The sequence below is a fragment of the Tachypleus tridentatus genome, chromosome 8 (assembly GCF_004210375.1).
Source record: "Tachypleus tridentatus isolate NWPU-2018 chromosome 8, ASM421037v1, whole genome shotgun sequence".
NCBI classification, from domain to species: Eukaryota; Metazoa; Arthropoda; class Merostomata; order Xiphosura; family Limulidae; genus Tachypleus; species Tachypleus tridentatus.
The window spans coordinates 94,018,996-94,043,916 of NC_134832.1; the positions used below are offsets into that span (position 1 = coordinate 94,018,996).

The 24,921-nt window shown below is 34.7% G+C and overlaps 1 protein-coding gene across 1 annotated transcript in view; it reads left to right on the plus strand.

Annotated features, from left to right (window-relative positions):
* Nucleotides 1–19,865, plus strand: part of LOC143222966 (IDLSRF-like peptide) — a 41,241-nt gene extending 21,376 nt beyond the window's left edge. The window contains exons 2-4 of the mRNA XM_076450212.1: nucleotides 2,862–3,002; nucleotides 16,198–16,350; nucleotides 18,663–19,865. Of these exons, the coding sequence (XP_076306327.1) occupies nucleotides 2,862–3,002; nucleotides 16,198–16,350; nucleotides 18,663–18,856 (488 nt within the window). The 3' untranslated portion in view covers nucleotides 18,857–19,865. The remainder of the gene's footprint in view (nucleotides 1–2,861; nucleotides 3,003–16,197; nucleotides 16,351–18,662) is intronic.
* The last annotated feature ends 5,056 nt before the right edge of the window (nucleotides 19,866–24,921 follow it).

A 24,921-nucleotide genomic window follows, 5' to 3' on the forward strand; every position in this document is an offset into this window, starting at 1 on the left:
AATTGCCTGGTTACCCATGCCTTACTATTAGCCCTCCACATGACATTTAGTTTACTTTTCATGACATTATTTTTCTTAAAAACCCTCGGATTCTCAGAATGGTACATAAGCAAAGGCTTAAGTTTCAAGTCCCCACTTGCATTACTGCATAACAATAGAGTTAACCTGTCCTTCATTGGCTTGTGTCCTAGTAGTAACTTCTCCTCCTTGGTGATGTAGGTCCTCTTTGGCATTTTCTTCCAAAAGAGGCCTGTCTCATCACAGTTGAACACTTGTTGGGGAATAAAACCCTCAGCTTCTACAGAGTCCTTAAATTCCCTAACAAATTTATCAGCAGCGTCTTTGTTAGAACTGGCACCCTCTCCATGTCTCACCACACTATGTATGCTACTTCTCTTCCTAAATTTTTCAAACCACCCCCTACTATCCTTAAAGGCATCACTTGTATCAGCACTCGTTCCAGGGGTGTTTTTCAGAAGGTCAGCATGCAACTGCTTTGCTTTCTCACAAATGATGGTCTCAGAAATGCTATCACCAGCTAACTGTTTTTCGTTTACCCAAATCAACAAGTTTTTGTACCTCTTCCATTGTTTGTGATCTTTGTTTCGTAAGCACTGTTACTCCTTTTGCAACATCAGTTCCTCTGATGACCCCTTTATTTTTCAGTATAGTGCAGACTGTAGACTTCACCATACCAAACTGTGTAGCAAGATTAGACACGCGAACACCACTCTCATACTTCGTTATGAGATCTTTTTTCATCTCTATTGTGGCTCTAACAACTTTTCTCTTTGGTTCGCTGCTTTCATTATCCTTATTTGACTCCATGGTGGCTTACTTAATCAGAATACTTAGAAAAAAACAAAAAGAAAAACGAGAACGTTCACAGCAGATTTTAGCGGGGGTGTGGACTGAGCGACAGGTGCGGGTAAAATGTTTTGGGCAAGCTTGGCGTGGGCCGAAAATGGTCGAAGGGTCGTTCGGGTCATCAGACGGGTTATTTCGGGGATTCGGACCACAACAGTTTGGTTCGGGAACCGAGCTTATCTTCGACAACCGAGACATTTCTTTCTCAAACAGTATGTTCAAAAACCGAATTGTTCGAGAAAGGGGGTCGTTCGAGAACCGAGGTACCACTGTATTTCAAAGAATGATTATTGAATTTTATTTACATTTGCTAGATTCAGAACCTCAAACATTTCCCATTGGCATTGAATCAAAACTGTACAAATATAAAGGATTAAATGTTATACAAAATGTTCATACTGATGCAAAGTTCAATTTTTTACGACTCTGGACTTCAGGTAAAAGAAGACTAGTAACAGTGTAAAGTTAATGTGTAAATTCCGCCTATTAACATCAAAAGTGTTGTATACTACTTCCCATTCCATACACTATAGAAATTTAACCAACTAAAATCTATTATGAATTGTTACAAGAGAAGATAAAAATGACACTAAATGACATTCCTTGTTTTTCATTTGATACGAATGTGAGATATATAGACAACTGCGTTTGATGATCAAACTAATCTCAGTGTAAATTAGATGTTTAAAATATTTCTTCTTTCAGTTGTTGTAACGTGCATTACTTTTATTGGTTTTGATGGTCTTTCGTAACAATATTCCTGAAAAGCAAAGGAGTTCGTACAATCTCGTAATCAAGGCCCGCTTGTGAAAATTATGTACCTGTTTAAGGCTTCCATGAGTGAATTAAAAAAGGCACATAAACTCCATAAATATAGTAACCAATAACCTAATACATGTATTTTCTTTCGATCCTTTAGAAATAATTCAATTGATTTAGCAAACAATAATTAATATTGATACAGATCAATATCTTCTGATGAACTAATATGAAAATAAAACTAGTGCAGGCTAATACATTCTAATACAATAATATAAAGAAAACAAAAAAATACTGGTCGGGACCAGCTTCTTCTGATTCACTAACAAGAAAAAACTGGTGCAGACCAATGCATGCTGATATAAAAAATAACAGGAAAAATCATACTTCTGCATGGCCAGATGGTTAAGGCACTCGACTTGTAATTTGAGTGTCACAAGTTCGAATCCCCGTCACACCAAACATGTTCTCTCTTTCAGCCATGGGGGCGCTATAATATTAAAGTTAATCCCACTATTCATTGGTAAAGGAGTAGCCCAATAGTTGGCGGTGGGTGGTGATGACGAGCTGCCTTACCTCTATTCTTACACTACTAAATTAGGAACGGCTAGCGCCAATAGCTCTTGTGTAGCTAGAATGTTCTAGAATACAGATTAGAGGTCAGCGAACTTAAATAAAATCGAGCTTTCCAGAGAGAATGTGATGGCATTTACGTGCGGAAGTTTTACAATCTAGAAGTTTCTGGAGTTGTATGATAGTATATAAATTATCGTTAAGGGTAGTGTCAAGATAATACCTTCTGCAGAAATCTGATCGACTACCGTTATGTCATTACGTTCGAGCTTTCAAAAAACTTGGAACTGTGTGTGAAGGTTGAAAAAACAAACAAAAAACTTGGACATATTGTATTAAGAAATTCTTGATTCTGACCAGGCCAGTTAATTTTTAGTATTTTTGTGATTGTGTAACTATTGTTAGGTTAATAATTGTGTAAATGTTGTCACTGTAAAATTATTCTTACTGTGATTTAATAAATTTGTAAATAATTATTCTTGTAAATTGGGTCTGTCTTGTTTGTTGGTATCACGATTGGTAATTTCTACCTCAACGATGTGCCACAAATAAATGAAACAAAACATGTTGGTAGGTGTATAAATGTATGATTTTATCTTTCTAACAAATGGTATCGTGTTCGTGTATGATTTTATCTGATCATTAGTTACTTAATACTTTAGATGATAATGACCGTTGCCATCCCACACGACCATTTCGGTGTCCAGGAGACGAAACGATCTGTATTTCCATCCAGTACTTGTGTGACGGAGCCCCGGACTGCCCCGACGGCTATGACGAAGATAACCGTCTCTGTACTGCTGGTATGTTACCTTGGAAAAAACAAACTTTTTTGTGTGACACTCGTAAATTTTTCTAATCGTTAGAGTCTTCTTTCAAAGCTTTAAGATTTGTATTCTTATTCAAAATGTTCTTGTAGTTTATTTAATACCCTATGTAAATACATGGTCTAAAATTTATAAAGTGCTGTATTTATATAACAATTAAGTAGGTTGAGGATGTGGACATTAAAGTAACTCTAAAGTTAGAGAGAAACAGAGATTTTGTTACAGCTCACCTTAAGAGTTATATTATTACCACAGTATTTACCAAATGTTTATTCCTAATTCTACTAACATTATATACTTTATCAGTGGTGACATAATAATCTGTTAATACGTTTTGAGCAGTGCTGAAACATTTCCACTTTTCATCAGTTGTATTTTTTACAACAGAAATAGCTGGTTGTGGATGCTGCATATCCTGTGTTTCCAGAGCTATGGATTTAGGTGCTCTGGCTTTCAGGTTATGTTTTGATATTTTGCCACACCAAGGAAAAAACTGAAAATGCTCCTGGTATTTTTTTTACTGTTAGATAATTTGTTGTTGTTGTTTTTTTTCATTATTCTCTTTCAATAGTGTGGGTTTACCTGAACCATTACATGTATACAGAGCCTTTCAGCAACACAGACACTTCAGCTTGAATGTAACAAATTACTATATTTTCTAGGAGATTACATCATTCTTACGAATAAATGTTTTAACATAGAGAACTAGTTTTAAGACACATAGAATGTGGGTTTGTACACATTTACTGCCCAGGAGAATAGTTACCATGTTGTTAATTTTAAGGTAGGATTATTACAACGTTTTTTATTGCTATTTTTCAGGGGGATAGTAAGTTACTGAACTTTAAGGTTGGTCAATTTAATTAATGTATCCTAAATAATAAGAAATATATATATAATTACACTTTTTTAATATTTAAAAATCTCCAATTTTCGTATTTCTTCTGCAGTACTGTAAAACGATTTATTTTCAAATGCTGTTAGAACGACGTTATAAAAGTGAAACATTATAAATTGTTTTGTTCGTAAATACTAAAATATTTAGACAAGATAAGTTTTGGATTCATATTTATCATGTTTGTGATCAGATTTATTGGTTTGAATTTCGCGAAAAGCTACACGAGGGTTATCTGCTCTAGTTGTGCTTAATTTAACAGTAAAAGACTAGAGGGAAGGCTGGTAGTCATCACTGCCCACCGCCAACTCTTGGACTACTTTTTTACCAACGAATAGTGAGATTGGTCGTAACATTATATATAAGGCTCCATGGCCTAAAAAGCGAGCATGTTTGGTGGAACGGTGATTCAAACCCGCGACCCTCCGATTGTGAATCAAGCGCCCTAACCACTTGGCCATCCATATTTATAACTAAATGTTAGCTATCCACATATAGCAACAGTTTATTAACGTAGAAAATAAGTTGTTATTAAAATAATGACATAAGGTGCACTGTTAGAATAAATGAACATAGCAGCAGCCCCCCAGCAGCACATCGGTACGTCCACCGACTTACAATGCTAGAAACTAGCTTTTGATACCTGTGGTGGGCAGAGCACAGATAGCCTACTGTGTAGCTTTGTGTTTCACTTCAAACAAACATAGAAGCAGTAGGTGAGACTTTCAAACCGACTGTGAATCAACAGTGTCTGGCATTTCTTTCTTCTAAAAGTGTAAGTTGATAATTAAACCATTGCTAACTTAGATCATTGCGATTTTCGAAACAATTATTTTGTAGCTTGCGACAAAGAAGATGGTGTGGTTAACATCTTCATGGCTGGAACATTCAAAGCAATGTAGAATCTTTGTGTTATTGGTTTTAATATTGTTAACTTCCTCTGATCACCCACATTATCTATACCCTGGAATGTTGCTCTAATTGTTATGTTGACTCGAATACTTTTGTTGTCTCACCTCAAAAATGTCTCGTGTTTTATTACTTTGTATTATACAAAAATAATTCTAGTAACAAGTCTAGTTGCACAGTTTGATAAACGGAGAATTTTTACTGTTTTATTCCTACACTATCAACACGATCAGAAAACCACTTTAGTAGAACGATAATGGAATCACTGTAATTTAACTTCAAAGTAACTCGTACAATGCTGTGTATAACAGAACTGTGTATAACATATTCACAGTGGATTGGATCAGTATCTCACATGTTAGTAAAAATTAATTCGTATGACATTCATTATATAACTGTGTATAACATATTCACAGTGGATTGGATCAGTATCTCACATGTTAGTAAAAATTAATTCGTATGACATTCATTATATGGCACACATTATAGACAATATTGTAGAATTAATGAATCTCCTGACAAAGTAACATCCAGCAAACTAATTCACGATAGAAACAGAAAAAAAAGAAAGATATCATTGATACGTGCAATGATTTTCATATTCCACACGAAATCCACAGTCACCGGTAAGTACCTGTAGATTAACAGTAGATCAAAGCAGCACAGAATAAAGACAGGCGCCAAAGACTGCCTAATCTCCAGACAACGTTCATGAAAGTGAAGATGCTGAGAAGAATGGGAAAATAACACATCATTATAACCTTCTTTGAAAGTGAATACCCTGACGACTTGGTAAAAGAAAGGAAAGGAAGAAAAGCGCCACAGAATAAACAGAAAGAAAGTTACTGAAACTTATCCATAATACCCTATGTCACAGGTTCTATAAAAATATACGATGATCATATTCAGCTCTCTAAAAATATGAAAATGTGTCCATACATTTGTCGTTTTCAACGGACGGGATCATTTTAAGGGGGACAATGATGAATAATATTCTACAGATATCCATCAAGATTCATCAAAATCCGATTATTTTTGACAGAGTTATTGATCAAAAATAGTATGAAAAATCAGCCCCATGGTAACAGGTAGAGATTATTTGGATTTTCGAGACCTTGCTGTGATCTTGACCCTCTAAAAACCAATAACTTTTATGATGGATCACAGTCCAAATTTAAACCATCATTCTTCCAAGTCGACTAACAAGGGTGAAATCTTAACCTCACACAATTATTACACGCTAAATCATACGGAATCCTAAAGGAGAACAATAACATCTTTAACAGGTTTTGTAAATATAGACTGCATACATTAGAGAAACCAAAAGACCAAGAAAAATCAGAATTGGAAGTATAATAGGAAAACAAGACTGTAGTTTGGTTTGAATTGAATTTCGTGCAAAGTTACTCGAGGGTTATCTGTCCTAGCCGTCCCTAATTTAGCAGTGTAAGACTAGAGAGAAGGCAACTAGTCATCATCACCCACCGCCAACTCTTGGGCGTCTACTTTTTACCAACGAATAGTGGGATTGACCGTCACATTATAACGCCCCCACGGCTGAAAGGGCAAGCATGTTTGGTGTGACGGGGATTCGAACCCGCGACCCTCAGATTACGAGTCAGTGCCTTAACCATCTGGCCACGTCGGGCCCAAGACCGTAATAAATACTCATATGCGATAGTCTTTAATGTCAGGAAAGAGTATTATAATTTAACGTAACAACACTAAAATAATGGGGCATGGATCATACAAAAGAAAATGAAAGATAAAAGAAGCCTCCATATCCACCTAAGATAATTCTTATGCTACCATTAAAAGAGTTAGTTTTAAGGCCCAGGGACGTTAAAGCCCAGACAAATATATATAGCACGCCGACGTTTTTAACAATAAAATTTACGGCGGAATCATAGCTCCTGTCTGGACGTGTAATGCTTATTTGTAGTTATCAGCCGAAATATAGAATAAAAATTAATTAATATATAATGAATAAATAACTAATTAGTAATCTGAGTTAGGTGTCCGTAATGACTATTAACCGGAAAAACAAGCGATATAAATGTATTTTTGATGTGCCAAAGAGTATAATAGGAAACGAACCTATTACCGTTTAACTATGTAGTGATTTTCTATGTCCACTGAGACCCTGAATCATCAAAGTAATTATATATTTGATGCGTATCTTTAAAAAAGTTATATATTAAATATTACTAGCGAAAGTCTCAATATGCTGTCTAGACAGCTGGAAAATATCATCTTAAGTACCACACTCATCTGTAAGGGTTATCCAATTTATGGAAAATGTGAGAAAACTTTCATGACTTAGCCTGCAAAGAGTAATTTTTTATGAGGCTTGTGGTCATGAAGATGAACTAAAGTTCAAAACTTAAGCTATTAAAAGTGTTTTCATACATTCATGTTAATGTTAAAAACCTACTTACAGTTCTTTCAAACACTTCTTTTCTATCACAAGTACTCCAAAGGTGGTCAGCAAAGTAAGGTGTTTTGTAACAAGTAAGAACACAAAGGTCACTAGCAAACACTGTTTGCGCATCCCGAGCAATATTGAGCAATATAATCTGGAAGAACCTCCAAAACTAGGCCAGAAAGGTATGATTTTACCAAGATAAATCTGTCAGTCATACCTTCCATTCATCTGTCGCATGTCTCATAAAAATAGAGAATGGAATATTTATTAATGCTATTTCATATGAAAACATAACCTATTGATTTCTGTGTTATCCAACTGTTGAAAACGGCGCTGGAAAACTGCCTTTTTTCTACGTTTTGGTAGATTATGGAAAGTTTGTGAGGTGGAATAGTGAGCTTCAAACGTGGCACTCTTAGGCTCTAGCTTTTTACAATAAAAATTACGCTCTGTGCTTATCACCAAGAGAAACAGTCGTCACGCAGAACATTAGCAGATGCAACGACATGGAAAATAACGTGGCAAGGCTTCAAATTGTTCTGATATAAGGAATTCAACCTTTATACATTTACTAGAGTGTAATCTCTCAAAATGGGTGCAATTATTAATCCTGATTACGAATTCCAAAAAGGTAGAAGATAAAAATGCTCTGTTGTCAAACAAACATAGATATCTATGTTTCAACAATCCGTTTCGCTATTCTTTTTAGTAGACCAGGTCCCGAAAAATAACCAAGGTTTTATAAGCCAATGCCAATTAAGTTTATTTGTTTATTTATGAAGTAACTTGCTACAGCCAACTTTTTCTTAAGTTATTTCAATACTTAATTACACAAGAAAGTTTTTATAGTTTCGCTTAGTTAAAGGGCAAAACAAAATATGAATATGCTAAATGCTTCAAGCCTACTGGAATCATTCAGAGCACGCTAACCCTAACTGGAACGCTATCTTCTTGTAACGCAAATTATAAAAATGCCTTAATAACACGCATACAAATAGAGAAAGCATATGTGTACTTACTTTAATGCAGTCTTTACAATGTTGTAATATAATCAATTTGCATAAAGCATATCGAATGACGTCCTTGTTATTTTAATAATTAAAATTGGTCATGAATAATTTTACATACGCAGTGGCCAACACGTCTCTGCCATTTCCACGTAATATATTATTCACATTTTTAATAGTCTTCTCATCAGAAACAGCAAAAATATTATGTGAAAATAAACAAAAAGTCAGTTAATTATATGATACCACAAACGTTTAATTCGTTATTTTTTCGTTGATCTGTTATTGTATCGTAATTATCGTCAAAGCTGAGTAGCAATTTTACTAGTACAGACAGCAATGTACATTACTGGAAATGATAAATAAAACGACTGTAGACTTATGTCTCAAAACGGTTTTCTTTGTTATAATGTACACGTTACTTAATCAGGTTGCCTTTTACATAGCTGAAGGTAGAAACGATAACAAGTTGGAAATAATCATTTATTCGTTTTGAATATTTGCGCAAAGCTACAAGAAACTATCTACTTTAGTCATCTCTAATTTCGAGCTCACAGACTGAGGGATGTATTTGCTCAACATCAATCACCGACAGCTCTCGAGCTATTGTAATTGAATAGTGAAATTAGGCTGTCGCTCTTATAACGCACGTCATCCCGGTCGCGCCAAACATGCTCGCCCTTTCAGCCGTGGGGCGTTATAATGTGACGGTCAATCCCACTATTCGTTGGTAAAAGAGTAGCCCAAGAGTTGGCGGTGGTTGGTGATGACTATCTGTCTTCCCTCTAGTCTTACACTGCTAAATTAGGGACGGCTAGCACAGATAGCCCTAGAGTAGCTTTCTGCGAAATTCAAAACAAACAAACAAACAAACTTATAACGTACCTACAAGTCTCCAAGTCCGGCCAGCAGTTATACAACAACAAGACACGAATCATAGACTTTTCGTATATAGGATTTAACACGCTAACTACTACGCCACACTCGGCCACAGAAACTATGTATGCATCGCTATGACAGAATAGGACAGGATTGCCTATGTATATAGTAACATTAACTTACTGAGTCATGTTTAGGGCAATAAAATTATAGTAATGTATTATAAGTATATAACTTTAGAATCTTAGTGTTAGCATAATGTAATTATAAAAATACAACGCAGTGTTACTTATATGGTTAAGGTTTATTTTGTTGCGTGGGAAACCCTAACATCTAACAATAGCTGCATTGTATGTCCTCTAGTGAGTTAGTGATAAGTTTACAGATTTACAATTTTAAAATCCTGGTTTCGATTCCCCGCAATGATACAAAAATTAATCTAATGTCGCTTTGCTCTAAAGCAAACCGTGTCGTAGCGTTATCAATATATTTAAAAATGTTTCTCTTTGAATTTTTAGATAAGAACATTATCTTTCCATTTTAGAATTGAAATGTACAGGCATATCATACATTTAATTCTCCTTAATTAATATCCCGAGCTTTTCAAACTTTTTGTGCAATGAGCACGTTTAGCTACCCATATAAAAGCCGTTCAAAGGAAAACTGAGTTCTCCTCAACTTAATTACTCAAGGAATAAGATCACTCAACTAGTTTATCGAACCTACTCTCTCACAGAAAAGATAGCTATAATTTTACTTGTTATGTACCAAAATAGACAAGAGCCTTTTCTGTTGGTGAGTCGGATGATGTTCAAAGGACACAGTTTGCCTTTACGCTGAAGCAAGAGTGATCTCGAGTCACGTGTGTATACTGAGCAGCCTGGTCTCTGTTTAGTTTATGAGAAAGTCTTCTCTTACTACTTTAAATTCAGAATCTGAATCGCCTTCATTCAGACAGATAACAGATAAATTTTAGATTAAACGAAAAAAGAAGTAAGATTAAAATCTAAACTTTTACAACTTTGAATAAACCTTGACTATAATTTATAAAAGAATAGAACTTTATCACTTAGCCTTCAGTTGCTTAGAATTATATCTTCATTTAATAAAAGTATATTTATAGTTGTTGCAAGTCATATCTGTGTCGTAAATAAAAATTACAGTTGCTTACTAACTTGTTTCCAGTTTCTTTATTGTCACTCAAACTGAGTGAAATGAAGAGTTGATTTACGCACTGTTTCATTCTACCAAATCCTCTTATTATCTTATGGATTTCAAACACTACTCGGAGCGAACTCGATGAATCTGTAAATATGATAGAATTAATGGTTTTCACAAATATATATACATTCTATAAGAATTTCTTAATATTATGATAGTGTATAACATTTCTTGTAATAAATCAAATGTTGTAATGAGGTAAATTCTTTATGAATTTTCACACCATTTGGAAAATTGTAATAACATTTGACTTATTAGAAGAAATGTCGTACACTATCGTAATATTAAGAAATTGTTATAGAATGTCCATAGATTTATGAAAACCATTAATCCTGTCGTATTTTCAAATGTTGTAATGAGGTAAATACTTCGTGAATTTTTACACCATTTAGAAAATTGTAATAATTTTTTGCAATGTTTCCCGTGTAGCCCAACCCCTTCTTGTACTAGTTATGTTGAATGAAACGTTTGATGAAGTTACATTCTGAAGAGCGTGACATCTTTATTGAATAATACGTCGATAACGTCAGGATGTATAGATGTTGCGTTGCAAGAACACTCTCTGTTTCTCTTGTTTGATACTTTAATTGCATAAGCAATAAATATTCTTGTAGAAAAGCCATCGTTTGAAAAGTAAAAAAAAAAAAATTCTCTTCAATGCATTGTTGTGTTTTATATGATTTTTTTATTACAAAATAAGGTAGCTTCCATGTTGTTTTGTTTCGTTACAATATGATAGTTTTTAATTGTTATAATTAAAAAAATTTTAATGTACGATAATGAACTAATTGTTCCTTCAAGAATGTTCCTTTACACACACACTCTTGAGCAAAGTAAAAGAATAGATTAAACTTACATTATATTTTTCAGGAAATCGTATATTTTCATGTTAAGTTCTGGTAGAGTGCCAGCTTCCATTACTGCAGTAACTAAATCCATAAGTCAGTTATAGTGTTATAAAATGAAAACTTTCTTAACTGGTGGCTGTATTGTCTTTTCGAAAGAGAAAACATGCGTCGTTTCGCTCTTTCGTCTTCAGAACACGACACAATAAAATTAGACTCTTTTATTTTCTCGATTCCCTGGGTAATCTTGTCTACTTAAGTAAGGGACGGCTAACACAGATAGTCCTCGAGTAGCTTTGCGCGAAACACAAAACTAAACAAACCAATAGGTCAAGATAAGCTAAGGAAACCAAAGCTCTTACAATATTTGAAAAGAGTTTTAACTAATTATGCGGGTAGATATATTTACCATTGTGTATTTGATATGTTTTTATTGCAATAGTACAGCTACATTCTGACTTTATCGTGATAACTAAATAATGACTAAAGAATAATAACTTTGCGCTAACAAAAATTTATAGCTTAAATCTATTTTCAAATCATTTAATCAGCTCATTCATTGACTTTGATCCCAGTTTTTTTGGGCACAAGTCTTGTTTTCTCTCTCGGGCTCAGGTATTTGTGAAACGTGTAGTTGCTTTTGTGTTCCTAAATATTTTAATTTTGGACATTAACCAAGTAGCGGCAATTTCAATTATTTATCAAATGATTATAATATACGATATCTTATATTTATTGAACCAATAGCTAAATTATCTACAAAACTGTGATATAACTTTGTAAGATACAAATGATAGTCATGCTTAGCCCTCTAGTGGCTCAACGGTAAGTTTGTGCTGCAGATTCAGAAAACTAAAACGGGAAATGACGTCAATACTTGAGCCGTAATTCTGATTTTCTTCATATCTATGAATGTGGTCAAGTGTCTGTTTTACTGGCTGTCTATCAATTCAAAGTTCAAAACCTGTACGTTTTGCTGTTTAGTTATAAACTGACGCTCGGTCTCATTTGTTATTTCAAAAAATCGGGAAAAAAATTCTTATGACCGTTAATACTTCTTAATTTCCTTTTCTCACAAATAATGCATAATTAGGTATGTTTATATCTGAATCCCAAGTGTTTCTCATTCTTGTTGAAAAGTCGTATTATCCATGGATATTTATATTTTTAATTAGATATAAATGTTACATTTTTATATATTATTGTAATAATGTATTGTTTAAAAAAAGACTTCAATAATTTCGTCGATTTATATATATTTCATTAAAATAATAAAATCGCTTAATAATATTATTTTGGGAATTAGGAATTCTCACTTTCCACCAGCTTGCTTTTAACGACGGTTGGCAGCTTTCTTCTCTATGTAAACTATAAACTGTATCTAAGCTTTATAATAATTAAAAATAACATGCGCAATTTTAATGTTCATTTATCATATAAAAAGTCTGAGAGCTTATTCCTAAATACTAAAGGTTTATACAACATCGTAAATGAAAGAAATGTGTCACATTATGAAACAATACTCATCTTTCACATATACAAAAAAAATATGAAAATACAAATATACAAAATTGTTCATATTCCGTATAAAACATGTAACGGGTTTAATAGTATATATTCATTTTAATATCTATATATGTTATAGTTTAATGTATATTTAGAAATGCCTGTAATTTATTGTTAAATGTGTATTGCGAAAATCCCTCCTAAGTTTGTAGACGATTCTTGAGTGTAAGAATAAACAATGTACTATGTGTATATGTAAATATCAGTATTTTGTCAACTGAACTTTCGAGAACCTCACCTTAAAGTTTATAAATTGACACAAAGAGACAGTACAATATTTTTGGTTTACTACATTTAGTATACTATAAACATTAGAAGCTATAACAGTAATAAACGGGAAACTACAGGTACTTCACAAGGAACGTTTATGGATTTCGAACATTACAAACCATTTAACTTCAGTGAATTAACTTATGCTAATATTTCTATGAGAACATTACGTATCTTTGTCTGTGAAAAAAAAACACGTGTGAGCGGAAAAAGATAATTTACCCGTTAAGTGAACTGTACCGATATCTGTACTTGAAATTAATTCGCTGATCATAAAGGTCGATAAAACATTCTGTTCAGGACCACATAGAAGACTCAGTATTGTTTATAAGTTTGTAAACCTTTTATTTGTAAATCGTTTATTTGTAATAACTATTATAAATTGTATTGTTCTTTGTATATTAAAATATAATTGTGTTAAGAAAAAATGTGTGTATCAGTCTTGTTGGCAACTATCATAAATTTGATACATATCAATATTCAATTAATTTTTAAATTAAAACTAAAATTTACAGCTAGTTAAAATCGTAATACGTAACATAATAAATTGGAGGCTTATCAGAGATAAATTGTGATACGTAACCAATAACGCCCCCCGCTACTACAGCGGTAAGTCTACGGATTTACAACGCTAAAATCAGGAGTTCGATTCACCTTAGTGGGCTCAGCAGATAGCCCAATGTGGCTTTGCTATAAGAAAAACACACACAGTAACAAATAATTACTTAACGAATGTGGAATATCTTTATTAAATTATATATTTTTGTGTGCGCTTCTAGAATTTCTATTTGGTATTTGATCTTGCATTACTATGCCATAAATTACGTAATTGAGTAATCCAGAACTAGTATTAAAATAATTTTTTTCTATTTTCCTTAAACTATTGAACTGATCTAAAGTTGTGTTTTTAATGCCTGCATTCATAAATGGATGACTGTTTGTTTTTGGAATTTTGCACAGAGCCACTCGAGGGCTATCTGTGCTATCCGTCCCTAATTTAGCAGTGTAAGACTAGAGGGAAGGCAACTAGTCATCACCACCCACCGCCAACTCTTGGGCTACTCTTTTACCAACGAATAGTGGGATTGACCGTCACATTATAACGCCCCCACGGCTGAAAGGGCGAGCATGTTTGGCGCGACCGGGATGCGAACCCGCGATCCTCAGATTACGAGTCGCACGACTTAACACGCTTGGCCATGCCGGGCCAGGAGATGAATCACACAAATAACTGCATATATGCATTATCAACTTTCATTTTTATTTTGTTTCCAATGCAGTAGAGGAATGAGTGCCCAAATATTTCGGAATTAGTTAGAAATTATAACTTGAAACTGATTCATGACGGCTTGATGTTTTTAACCGCACTCTATGTAATCTGCTGTGTCCACCATGGGGAATCGAACCCCGAATTTTAACATTGCAAGTCCATAAATTTACTGCTTTCTCATCAGGAGACAATGGTATTTAGTTGGATGGGATACTTGATAAAGGTGATGGTGTTTAGTTAATTGGGGTGCTTGATAAAGTACGTTTCCTTACCCATATATATTAAACATAAAGCGTTTAAATAGGTATAAAATGTTGTTTATCATATATAAATATTTTAGAAACAGTTGAAATAAGCTCTAAAAAATTCTCCCTTATGCTACTGGAAATAACGCGCTATCCACTGAGAAGTTTACCTCTGAAACAATGAATTCGTTTGGTTAATTACCTCTGCGTTAAGTTTTACTTTCATTTTATACCAGACACCTAAGTTTTATGAGCTATTTTACGTTTATTAATGCATCTATTCAAATAATATTAAATAGTATAATCTCCCATTGTTCCCACTTACCACATAACTATAGAAATATTATTTTTAAATCATTTTAAGCTCGGGAAATACTAGGTTATTTCATTTCTTCTCTCTCTCTCCCTCTGGTGTTGAGGTCTGTCAATACACTAAAATTCATACATTACCAGCATTCTAATTACCTTTGTTCTGCTCGTGTGAGAAGTAATGAAGATTGATGCTGAAAACTGATCCACGCTGTTTCACCTAGAACAATATGTGATCTTTAAATGTCATTCTGTGTTATTATACTTTTCAGACATGAAACTCTATGAATATTTCATATCTTAAGCTAAGAGTGGTTAAAAATAGCTTCTTAACAATACCGAATTTCAGTTCACATTTTGTATGTACATGTTTAAGACTTCTTTTCCTTTTCACCAGAGGTGAAATTGAAGAGAGAATTTGACATTGGGACATAATGTTTTATTTGTATGCTGTAAACTGCAGTTTCATCTATTATTCAAGACTCTTCAGCACGGCTTGGCTCAGCGAAGCGAAGGAATGACATTAGGCCTTTCATAATGGTGAATAATGAATTCGGCGAAATGTCATGATATTATTAACATACTTAATTAAAGTTACTATGTGGTAAAGGAAAATGAATTCAAAACCCCACAGAGATTACACTGTAACCAGTAGTACTCGTTATTATTATTATAACAAAACGTTAAGAAACATGCGTTGTTTGAGCCTTGCGTGAGTACAGTGGTGTCTTTGAAGAACTGTAAAGAGATTGATTATTACCTGTAATTAAAATTGTTTATTTAATTCGGACTTTACGGTATAAATATATTTTGATTTCGAATCAGTTGCTGTAATTATTACACAATTAAGAACACCAGTGTGTTTTGTGTTACAATTTGATACGTATATTTTAAGGATCCAGTTAAGACTTACAAAAAGCAACTACATTGATGGTACTAAAACAGTGTAAAGTTGTTTAATATATTGCCCTTATGGATACTAACTTGCTTCGCATATTATTACGTGTCCGTAATAGTGTTTTTAAAGTTCGCGTTAAGGCGTGCGCTTCGTAATCTGAGGGTCGCGGGTTCGCGCCCGACTCGCGCTAAACATGCTCGCCCTCCCAGCCGTGGGGGCGTTATAATGTGACGGTCAATCCAACTATTCGTTGGTAAAAGAGTAGCCCAAGAGTTGGCGGTGAGTGGTGATGACTAGCTGCCTTCCCTCTAGTCTTACACTGCTAAATTAGGGACGGCTAACACAGATAGCCCTCGAGTAGCTTTGTGCGAAATTCCCAAACAAACAAACAAAAATTATATAATCAATGGACTATTTTTGTAATTTTTATAGCAAAGCGTCCTCCCGTAGAAGAAACTGCAAACTTTCTACAGACTCTCCTGGCAAATCACGGACCAAATTATCTTGAAAAACTATTCGGGAATAAGGCACGAGATGCTTTAGAGCCGCTCGGGGGTATACAGAAAGTTGCTGTTGCCCTTTCAGGTAAGAGGTTTTGACAACATACTGCTATTGTTTATTTGTATACAGAAAGTTGCTGTTGCCCTTTCAGGTAAGGGGTTTTGAGAGCATACTGCTATTGTTTATTTGTATACAGAAAGTTGCTGTTGCACTTTCAGGTAAGGGGTTTTGAAAGCATACTGCTATTGTTTATTTGTATGCAGAAAGTTGCTGTTGCACTTTCAGGTAAGGGGTTTTGAGAGCATACTGCTATTGTTTATTTGTGTAAACACTTTCCAAAATATTTTTTGGCTGAACATATAATTTTTAAAAAATCCGCGGAAGCTAGGCTTAAAATTTTTTGTACAAGATAGCTTATATGTATATTTGTTTGCGATTGTGCAACTTAAAATAAAAATTAAACAAGTAATTCGATGTGCGAAGAACAGCTAACAGCAACTGCATAATAAGTATATATATATATATATATATATATATATATAAATATGCATGTAATGTGTGTGCACATATATACACATACACACAAACGTAGAGTTTTATTGTGCCTTATAAAATATCTTTACAGAATATTTTGCTATGTTCGCTTATGCTTCACCTGACGATCATGTAACTCGACAATAGTCCTAAAATGTAATTTACTTCGAAAAGTTGTCATCTCCAAAGCAGACACTCACCCACCCACTTCTCTTCGGGGTTTTCATAAGACATATAATGTACGAGAACGGCAGTTTATCAACGCCCGTTTCTACATTCCTATCACACAGAGATCCATCTGGTGCAACAGTTGAATGTATATGTATTGCTGGAAGCAACTTTGTATATTTAATTCGTGACACTTTTGTAGATGGAAATCCATCCTTATTAATGTTGCGTTCTATTGCCTGGAGCTCTTGGACACTTTTGTCACTGAAGTTCTGTTTGTAGATATTCACTTATTACAAAATGCTGCATCTCGCTTAGCGCGGTTGGAAAATGACTTGTTGCAGGTCTGTTTTCAAATAGTCCTGGAGCCCTAAGTTGAACCAATTTGTTTTCCAATGCTTGTTGCAGGTCTGTTTTCAAATGGTCCTGGAGCCCTAAGTCGAACCAATTTGTTTTTCAATGCCTTTAAGAAAAATAGACATACCAGTCTTGAAAATTCTAAATTCTCAATTTGAAAAGATACATATGATCTAGATATATGAATAATTTGCCCCTTTTGGTAAATTGTTGTTACGTACCTTTCAGAAAACAGATCACCTATCTATGAAATAACAATGTCAATATGTAGTTTTGATATATTCCGTTCCACGTTCTTTTAAGCGGCCATGGTCACGTGATTCGCTGATTAGTATGGTCAAAAATCGATTCAATATAACCCACTCAATCTTTTGTATCAGTATCTCTATAAGCTTCACTTGTTTATTCAAGTTTGTATCGTTCATCCATAACACTTTGTCAATTAAATTATTTATTTCAAGATATATTTTGTCCTGTCAGTTTATTATACGCATCCACTTCCTTCCTAAATACTGTAATTGACTAATATTATAAGATAATTTATTAGGAGAACTCAAAATAATAGAGTCAAATTTAGTCAAATAGATTTCGATGTTTTGATGCATAATACCATAAAAAATTCTTCTAAATTAATGGTTCTTTAAGAAGCAAGAAATAAGTATGAGATTCTCCACATTACATGGTGAACAAATTTGTTACAATTACAACAAATAAAAGAATGCAATCCCTCGCTAGTAGAGCGGTAAGTCGACGGACTTACAACGCTAAAATCAGGGGTTCGATTCCCCTCGGTGGGCTCCGCAGATACCCTAATGTGGATTTGCTATAAGAAAAACACACACACACACACACAAAAGAATGTTTTATAATAATTGTGTGATCGATTTGACTGTGTTTCGAATTGAACACAAAACTACACCATGGCTATCTGTGCTCTGCCCACCATGAGTTTTGAAAGTTGGTTTCTCGCGGTGAGAGTCCGCAGACATACCGCTGTGCCACTGAGGGGTAACTGTGAAATTTACTAGGTTCACATAGAAGAGGTAAGATTGAAGGTAGGATTTTGGTAGCTTGTAAAATTCTAATTCGATCTCATATGTTATAAATGTAGCACTTGAGTTAACTTGACTTAAAACTGTGTTCATTCTTTTATTTAAGTTATTAGGTAACAATAATTTATTTGGAAAAATATAGAAAACATAAGCACAAATGTCTGAATAGATGAACTAATGGGATCATTAAATAGCTATTTTCAAATCTGAAAGAAAATATGAACGATTTTAGTAACAATATTATTTTTCCAGTTAGTTCGATTAAATGTTTTTATCCGTCCTCAGAAAGCGAAACCTTGGAAGACTTTGGGGTAGCTTTACATCTGATGAGAACAGACCTTGACCACCTGAGAAATGTCTTCAGAGCTGTTGCAACAGACGACGTGGGCATGCTGAAATCTCTTGGCATCCGGGACTCTGAACTCGCTGACGTCAAGTTTTTTCTAGACAAACTTGTTAGCACAGGCTTTATGGAGTAACAAACAGTTGGTTTGTCAACTTTTTAAGATAGCTTATCCTTCTGTCCTGGCAAGCCAATAATATTTTATCACTTTATACCTTTTGTAGCGTTATCAATAGAAGCACCTGATACCATGCTGAACGAGAACAGTTAATATATCATATTCAACCTACTGACAAAATTTGAGATTCAAACTTTTTTCATTTGTTTGTTATTGTTGTTTTCAGAAGTAATGAAATTATTGAACTAAAACAAAAATATGCAAAGTTATTAAGCAAGATATAGATATAAATATTCCGTTTACATTTCTTAACTGAAAGATTGACTTACCTTAAATTGCACTGGTTAGTTTTATTTTTTCAAATACATAAGCATATATAAAACATAAATAAGTCCCATAACACTGAAAAATTCGGCCACGTTCATCTTTGCCTAAAGAAAGATAAATAAATCTGTAACTAAACATTTTTATGAAACCGGTACTCCTGTTCAACAACAGTGACATTATAATCATTCAGTGTCAAAGAAAAGAACCAACTATTATTTAGTGCATAAAAAATTATACATCAATACTGTTCTGTATAGACACATTCATTGATTTTATGTAAGTTGTACTGAGGTTTTTGTTCTTCATATATATAGAGCTGTATGAACTTTAAGTTGGAAACATTGCAATAGAGTAAACCATATTTGATTAAAGAATAATAAAAGGTAGCTTGTTTTATATGTAGTCTATTCAACAGTTATATAGAGAAGTCAGACAGACGATGTTTATTAACCAGAAAATAAACCTGTTTCATTCCGTATTTCGTATTGTTTCGAAAATAAAATATTAGCTCTAACATATAACAAAATATTTCATCTGGACTTTTATTAGTTCTTGAGTAGATATGTACTTTTTTTTAATCACTTGAAAGCTTGTGTTACCTTGTGGTCCTCTGCTGGTGTAAATGTTGGTAATGTGTATCGTTATTATAGACAATGAAATGTAGAAGTGAATTTTAAAACTTCCATAATCTCTATTTGTGTTTCATTCAGTTACAGTTACGAAGTTTCTCTTTTTCAGAACGCAGAACAAATAACAAACACATTAGTACTACAGTATATGTCTGCGAACGTTTGTTCAAATACTTCTATTGCTCACATGAATTTAAACACTTCAAGTTTAAAATAAGACAAAAGCCAAAGCTTAGCATCCATTTTACATGGTTAAAAATAGCCTTTCTGTATTTAGATCCTTGTCAATATGAGCTTACAATTCTTTTTCACAAAGCTAGACCTCTCTTAAGCATTCCATAGAGGTAGCAATTTACTTTTACCATTATGTCAAAAAATCATAAAACAAAATGTACTTTATTTAGAAGTTACAGGTCTGGGACCCCTTCAAAGTACTCTCCTCCCCAACGCACACACTTATCCCAACGGTGTTTCCACTTGTTGAAACAGTCCTGGTACGCTTCTTTTGTAATGTCCTCCAGCTCCTTCGTCGCATTTGCCTTAATCTCGGGAATCGTCTCAAATCTTCTTCCTTTCAAGGGTCTTTTGAGTTTGGGGAACAAGAAAATATCTCAAGGAGCAAGGTCAGGTGAGTAGGGGGGGGAAGAACAGTGATCGAGTGTTTGGTCAAAAACTCACGAGTTCTGAGGCACAAATTTCGCAGCAACGCGGTGCATCTTTAATTTTTCGGTCAAAATCTCGTAACAAGATCCAACTGATATCCCACACTCTTCAGCAAACTCCCTGACAGTCAGACGTTGATTTGCCCGCACCAGGGTGTTGATTTTATCGACGTGTGGGTCGTCAGTTGATGTGGAAGGACGTCCAGGACGCTCATCATCTTCATTGGACTGTCGACCATCCTTAAAACGTTCATGCCACTTGAAACATGCCGTACGCTTCTTAGCAACATCACCGTAAGCCGTGTTAAGCATAGCAAAAGTTTCAGTCGCAGATTTTCCAAGTTTAACACAAAATTTCACAGCGAGTCGTTGCTCCTTCAGGTCATTCATTCTGAAATCCGCCAAACGAAAAAATAGCACTTCACTTAAAACCGCGTAGCTAATACACAAATGAAGATATCTGCAATCGGGAAATGGCGTCATAATCAGATGATCTGTGTGAACCTAGCAACACCAAGCGGATTCCTGGAACCAACTGGAGCCACGCAATTCAAACAGTCCGCGTATTTTTTGAACAGACCTCGTATATATAAACTGTATCTGTTCGACGTTCAGAAGTCGACGATGTTTCGGATATTCCCCACATATCAGTACATTTTACATCCCTAAAATATTTCAGAAATAATTCTTATATGCTATTTTGAAACATTTTAGATATATTGGTAAAATTAATACAATCGCTTCTATTAAAATTATCAACAACTTCCGAAAACAACTGTAATTTCGTGAGCGTGCTTTATAAAAAAAACAATAATGAAAACATTAGTGTCAAAAATAGAACTTTCTTATTTTGTAACGTTTTGTTTTTCAAAAATTATCTGGATGCGAGCTAAGTTAAACGCGGTTTGAAATACAATAAATATGACTCCAGATCTTAGATAAATAAACATGAATATGTATTTACATATAAAAATAATACTTCCAGTTCTAATTACTCCTTATGACCAAATGTTGGTTCATCTATCGTTATAAATGGTTGTAAGAATACCTTATACACTGCTGGCAAAAATCTTAAGGCCAATGAACATTTAGCATTTAATAGGGAATAGGGTAACATTATGAAATTAGTCTAAATACCAGCTAGTCAAAAGTTTAAGACCATACCAAAAATAAGTCCTAAACAGGGTAGGAAATGCCCAACAAGAAATCTCAGTAGTGAGTTGCACGGCCGTCATTGCGAATAACTGCAAACATTCACTTTGGCATGGTCTATATATATATATGCGTTTGCAGAAGGCTGGCTAAGATGTTATTGCAAGTGGTAAAGATGGCTTCACGAAGATCATGCACTGTTTAGAATTGACTTCCATTTCTATAGCCTTCCCTTGCTATCTACCCCCAAACATTTTCAATGGGGTTTAGTTCGGGCGAACATGCTGGATAATCAAAAAAATTCACGTTATTCGCCAGGAAAAAATCCTTTGTCCTGCGGGCATTGTGGATTGCAGCATTTTCCTGCTGAAAGATCCAATCATTTCCACATAAGCGAAGGCCTTCAGTCAATAAGGATGCTCTCTCCAACATGCCAATGTAGCCAGCTGCTGTTTGATGTCCCTGTATAGCCTAAAGCTCCATTGTTCCATGGAAGTAGAAAGCACTCTAGATCATGAAGGAACCTTCTCCATTGTTTTGTGTAGAAAATATCTCCGGTGGGATATCCTTATCGTGCCAGTAACGTTGGAAGCCATCTGGACCATCCAGGTTAATTTTTTTGTCATCAGAGAACAAAATCTTCTTCCACTTTTCTACGTCCCATATTTGATGCTTCTCAGCAAAGTTTAACCGAGCTGTTTCGTGGTGTGGAAGGAGGCGTGGCATTTGAAAATATTTACGGTTTTAAAGCCTTTCTCTCGTAGATGCCGTCTTATTGTTCTTGAGCTGCATTCTGCATCCATAAGGACCTTATTCTGGTTTGAAGATTGGCTGATGTCTTGCCAGACAACCTGTCGAATCCTCCTGCTCAACGTAGGGGAATTTTCTTGGGCCGACCACTTGAAATTCTCGTTCCATATCCCTCAGGGTCTTTTAAGAAATTTGCAACAGCAGTTTTATTTCACCCAATCTCACCAGCGATGGCACGTCGAGAAAGACCTTGCCTTTGCAGCTCGACAATTCTGCCACGTTCAAACTCTGTCAACGTTTTAGCCTTTGCCATGTTTTTACCCAATGTAACACAGGAGATGTCAGTGGGAGATGTTGACAACACTAATGCTTGAACACAAATGACAAAATTTCGCCAGCTAGTATTTAGGCTAATTTCATAGTGCTTACATTTTTCCTATTAAATGCTAAAATAATTTTTATTTTTATTTTCCCTTTTCTTATTTTCATCTTTCAAAGCTCTACTCAAATAAGTGGTTGAGTCTAACAACACAAAATACATATTTTGTCTTTATGTTCATTGGCCTTAAGATTTTAGCCAGCAGTGTACATGTTAAGATAGCAGCATTATTTCGCTAATCTTGCCCCTCCCCAATGGCACAGCAGTATGTCTGGGGACTCACACCGCTAAAAACAGGGTTTCGATATTCGTGGCGGGCAGAACACATATGACCCTCATCGTACAAACCATGCTCGCCCTTTCAGCCGTAAGGGCGTTATAATGTGACGGTTAATTCCTCTAGTCGTTGGTAAAAGAGTAGCCCAAGAGTTGGCGGTGGGTGGTTATGACTATCTGCCTTTCTTCTTGTCTTACACTACTAAATTAGAGACGGTTAGCGCAGTTAGCCCTCGAGTAGCTTTGCGCGAAACAAACAAATAAACAAACAGATAGCTCATTGTATAGGTTTGTGCTTAATTTTAAACAAAAAAATTGGTAATTTAAGGTGTGGCACCACAGGAGATATATTTAATTGAGGCCACGATACGGACAATTCGGCAGAAAAATACCACCAGTATAGGCTTATGACTGGAGGAATATGTCACGGTCTCTTCTGAAAACGTATTTTCATATAATGACATATTTAAACACTGAAGAAAGAAAGAGACAAAAGTTTCGAAAGCTTTCAATGCTCTTTCTGTTAGTACAAAACATTCATAGTTAAACGGTAATGATACTAACATGCTCTGAAACTACACCACAGTCAATTCGAGCAACTCCTCCATCTGCAAAATGATGGTTGAGGTTATGAAAGAAATATTCTAACGCAAAGAACCGCTATGAACAAATTGAACATATCTCCTGTTACTTTTAATGCTATAAGAAAGTTTATTGTACTTTTAAATGTGCTACAGTCTGTATTCGATCACTTCGGGTTTCTCCGAAAAGAACAATGTATTTCAACCACACCACATCACATCCGCCACATGTATTGCCGACTATGAGTTTCTCTCAATAACAGAACTCTTTGGGCCTGGTGGAATACAACAAATTTAAAAATAAGTGAATTATTATTGTGTTATGATGAATGTTTCTGATCATTATCACACTTCACCAGCTTACACAAAGAAAAAAACATTTTACACTAAAACAATAGTTAAGTAAGTTGAAAATAACTCTGTGGTTTACTTTGTTCTAGTTTGTAAGTAATAGAAAAAACCGAGAGAAGGTTACTGCACTTTTTACAGGTCGTTGTCGTCGTTTTGACAAGGAAATGAAAAGTAAAAGCACTAAAGATAGGTGACCGTACATTTAACAGTTGAATGTTTTGGTTTGTAACTAGGAAACAATTTGTTAGTTTTTGAATTTCGCGTAAAGCTATACGAGGGCTATCCGCACTAGTCGTCCCTAATTTAGTAGTGTAAGACTTCGGGAAAGCAGCTAATTATCGCCACCCTCCGTCGACTCTTGGGCTACTCTTTTATCGACGAATAGTGAGATTGACTCTCACATTATAACACCCTCACGGCTGAAAAGGCGAGCATGCTTTATGTGACGGGAATTCGAATCCGCTTCCCTCAGATTGCGAGTCGAGCGCCCTAACCATCTGTGGTTTTACTATAAAATAAACAAACAATCTTTTACAAAGAACATAAGCCTGAAAGTATGTCACATTGAGATTTTCACTGTCGGTTCTCTTAAGCTTGTAGCTATTCCTTATTGTTGAAATGATAAACTGAAGGGAAAACAACCAACCAAAAATCGCCAATTACCGATGCTTTAGTTACTCCTGTTAGATTATTAAGGAAAGTGCGGGAGAGAACTTTTTTCTATAATATATCAAAGGATATTGCGTGTAATATGTAGAAATTGTAAGTCATAAAATAAGCACTTATCCAGGATTTTAAATACTGAGAGTAAACATTCTTTGGCTTTAATATAAAAATGGAAATTTCTTCCTTTGAAGTTTTGGATGAACATCTTTATCAATGGATTGCAGTCTTTGTTACATCCACTAAAAACTTGAAACAAAAATATTTTAAGATGTACAGACTTCAGCAATTTACATGTAATTAATTTGTTTGT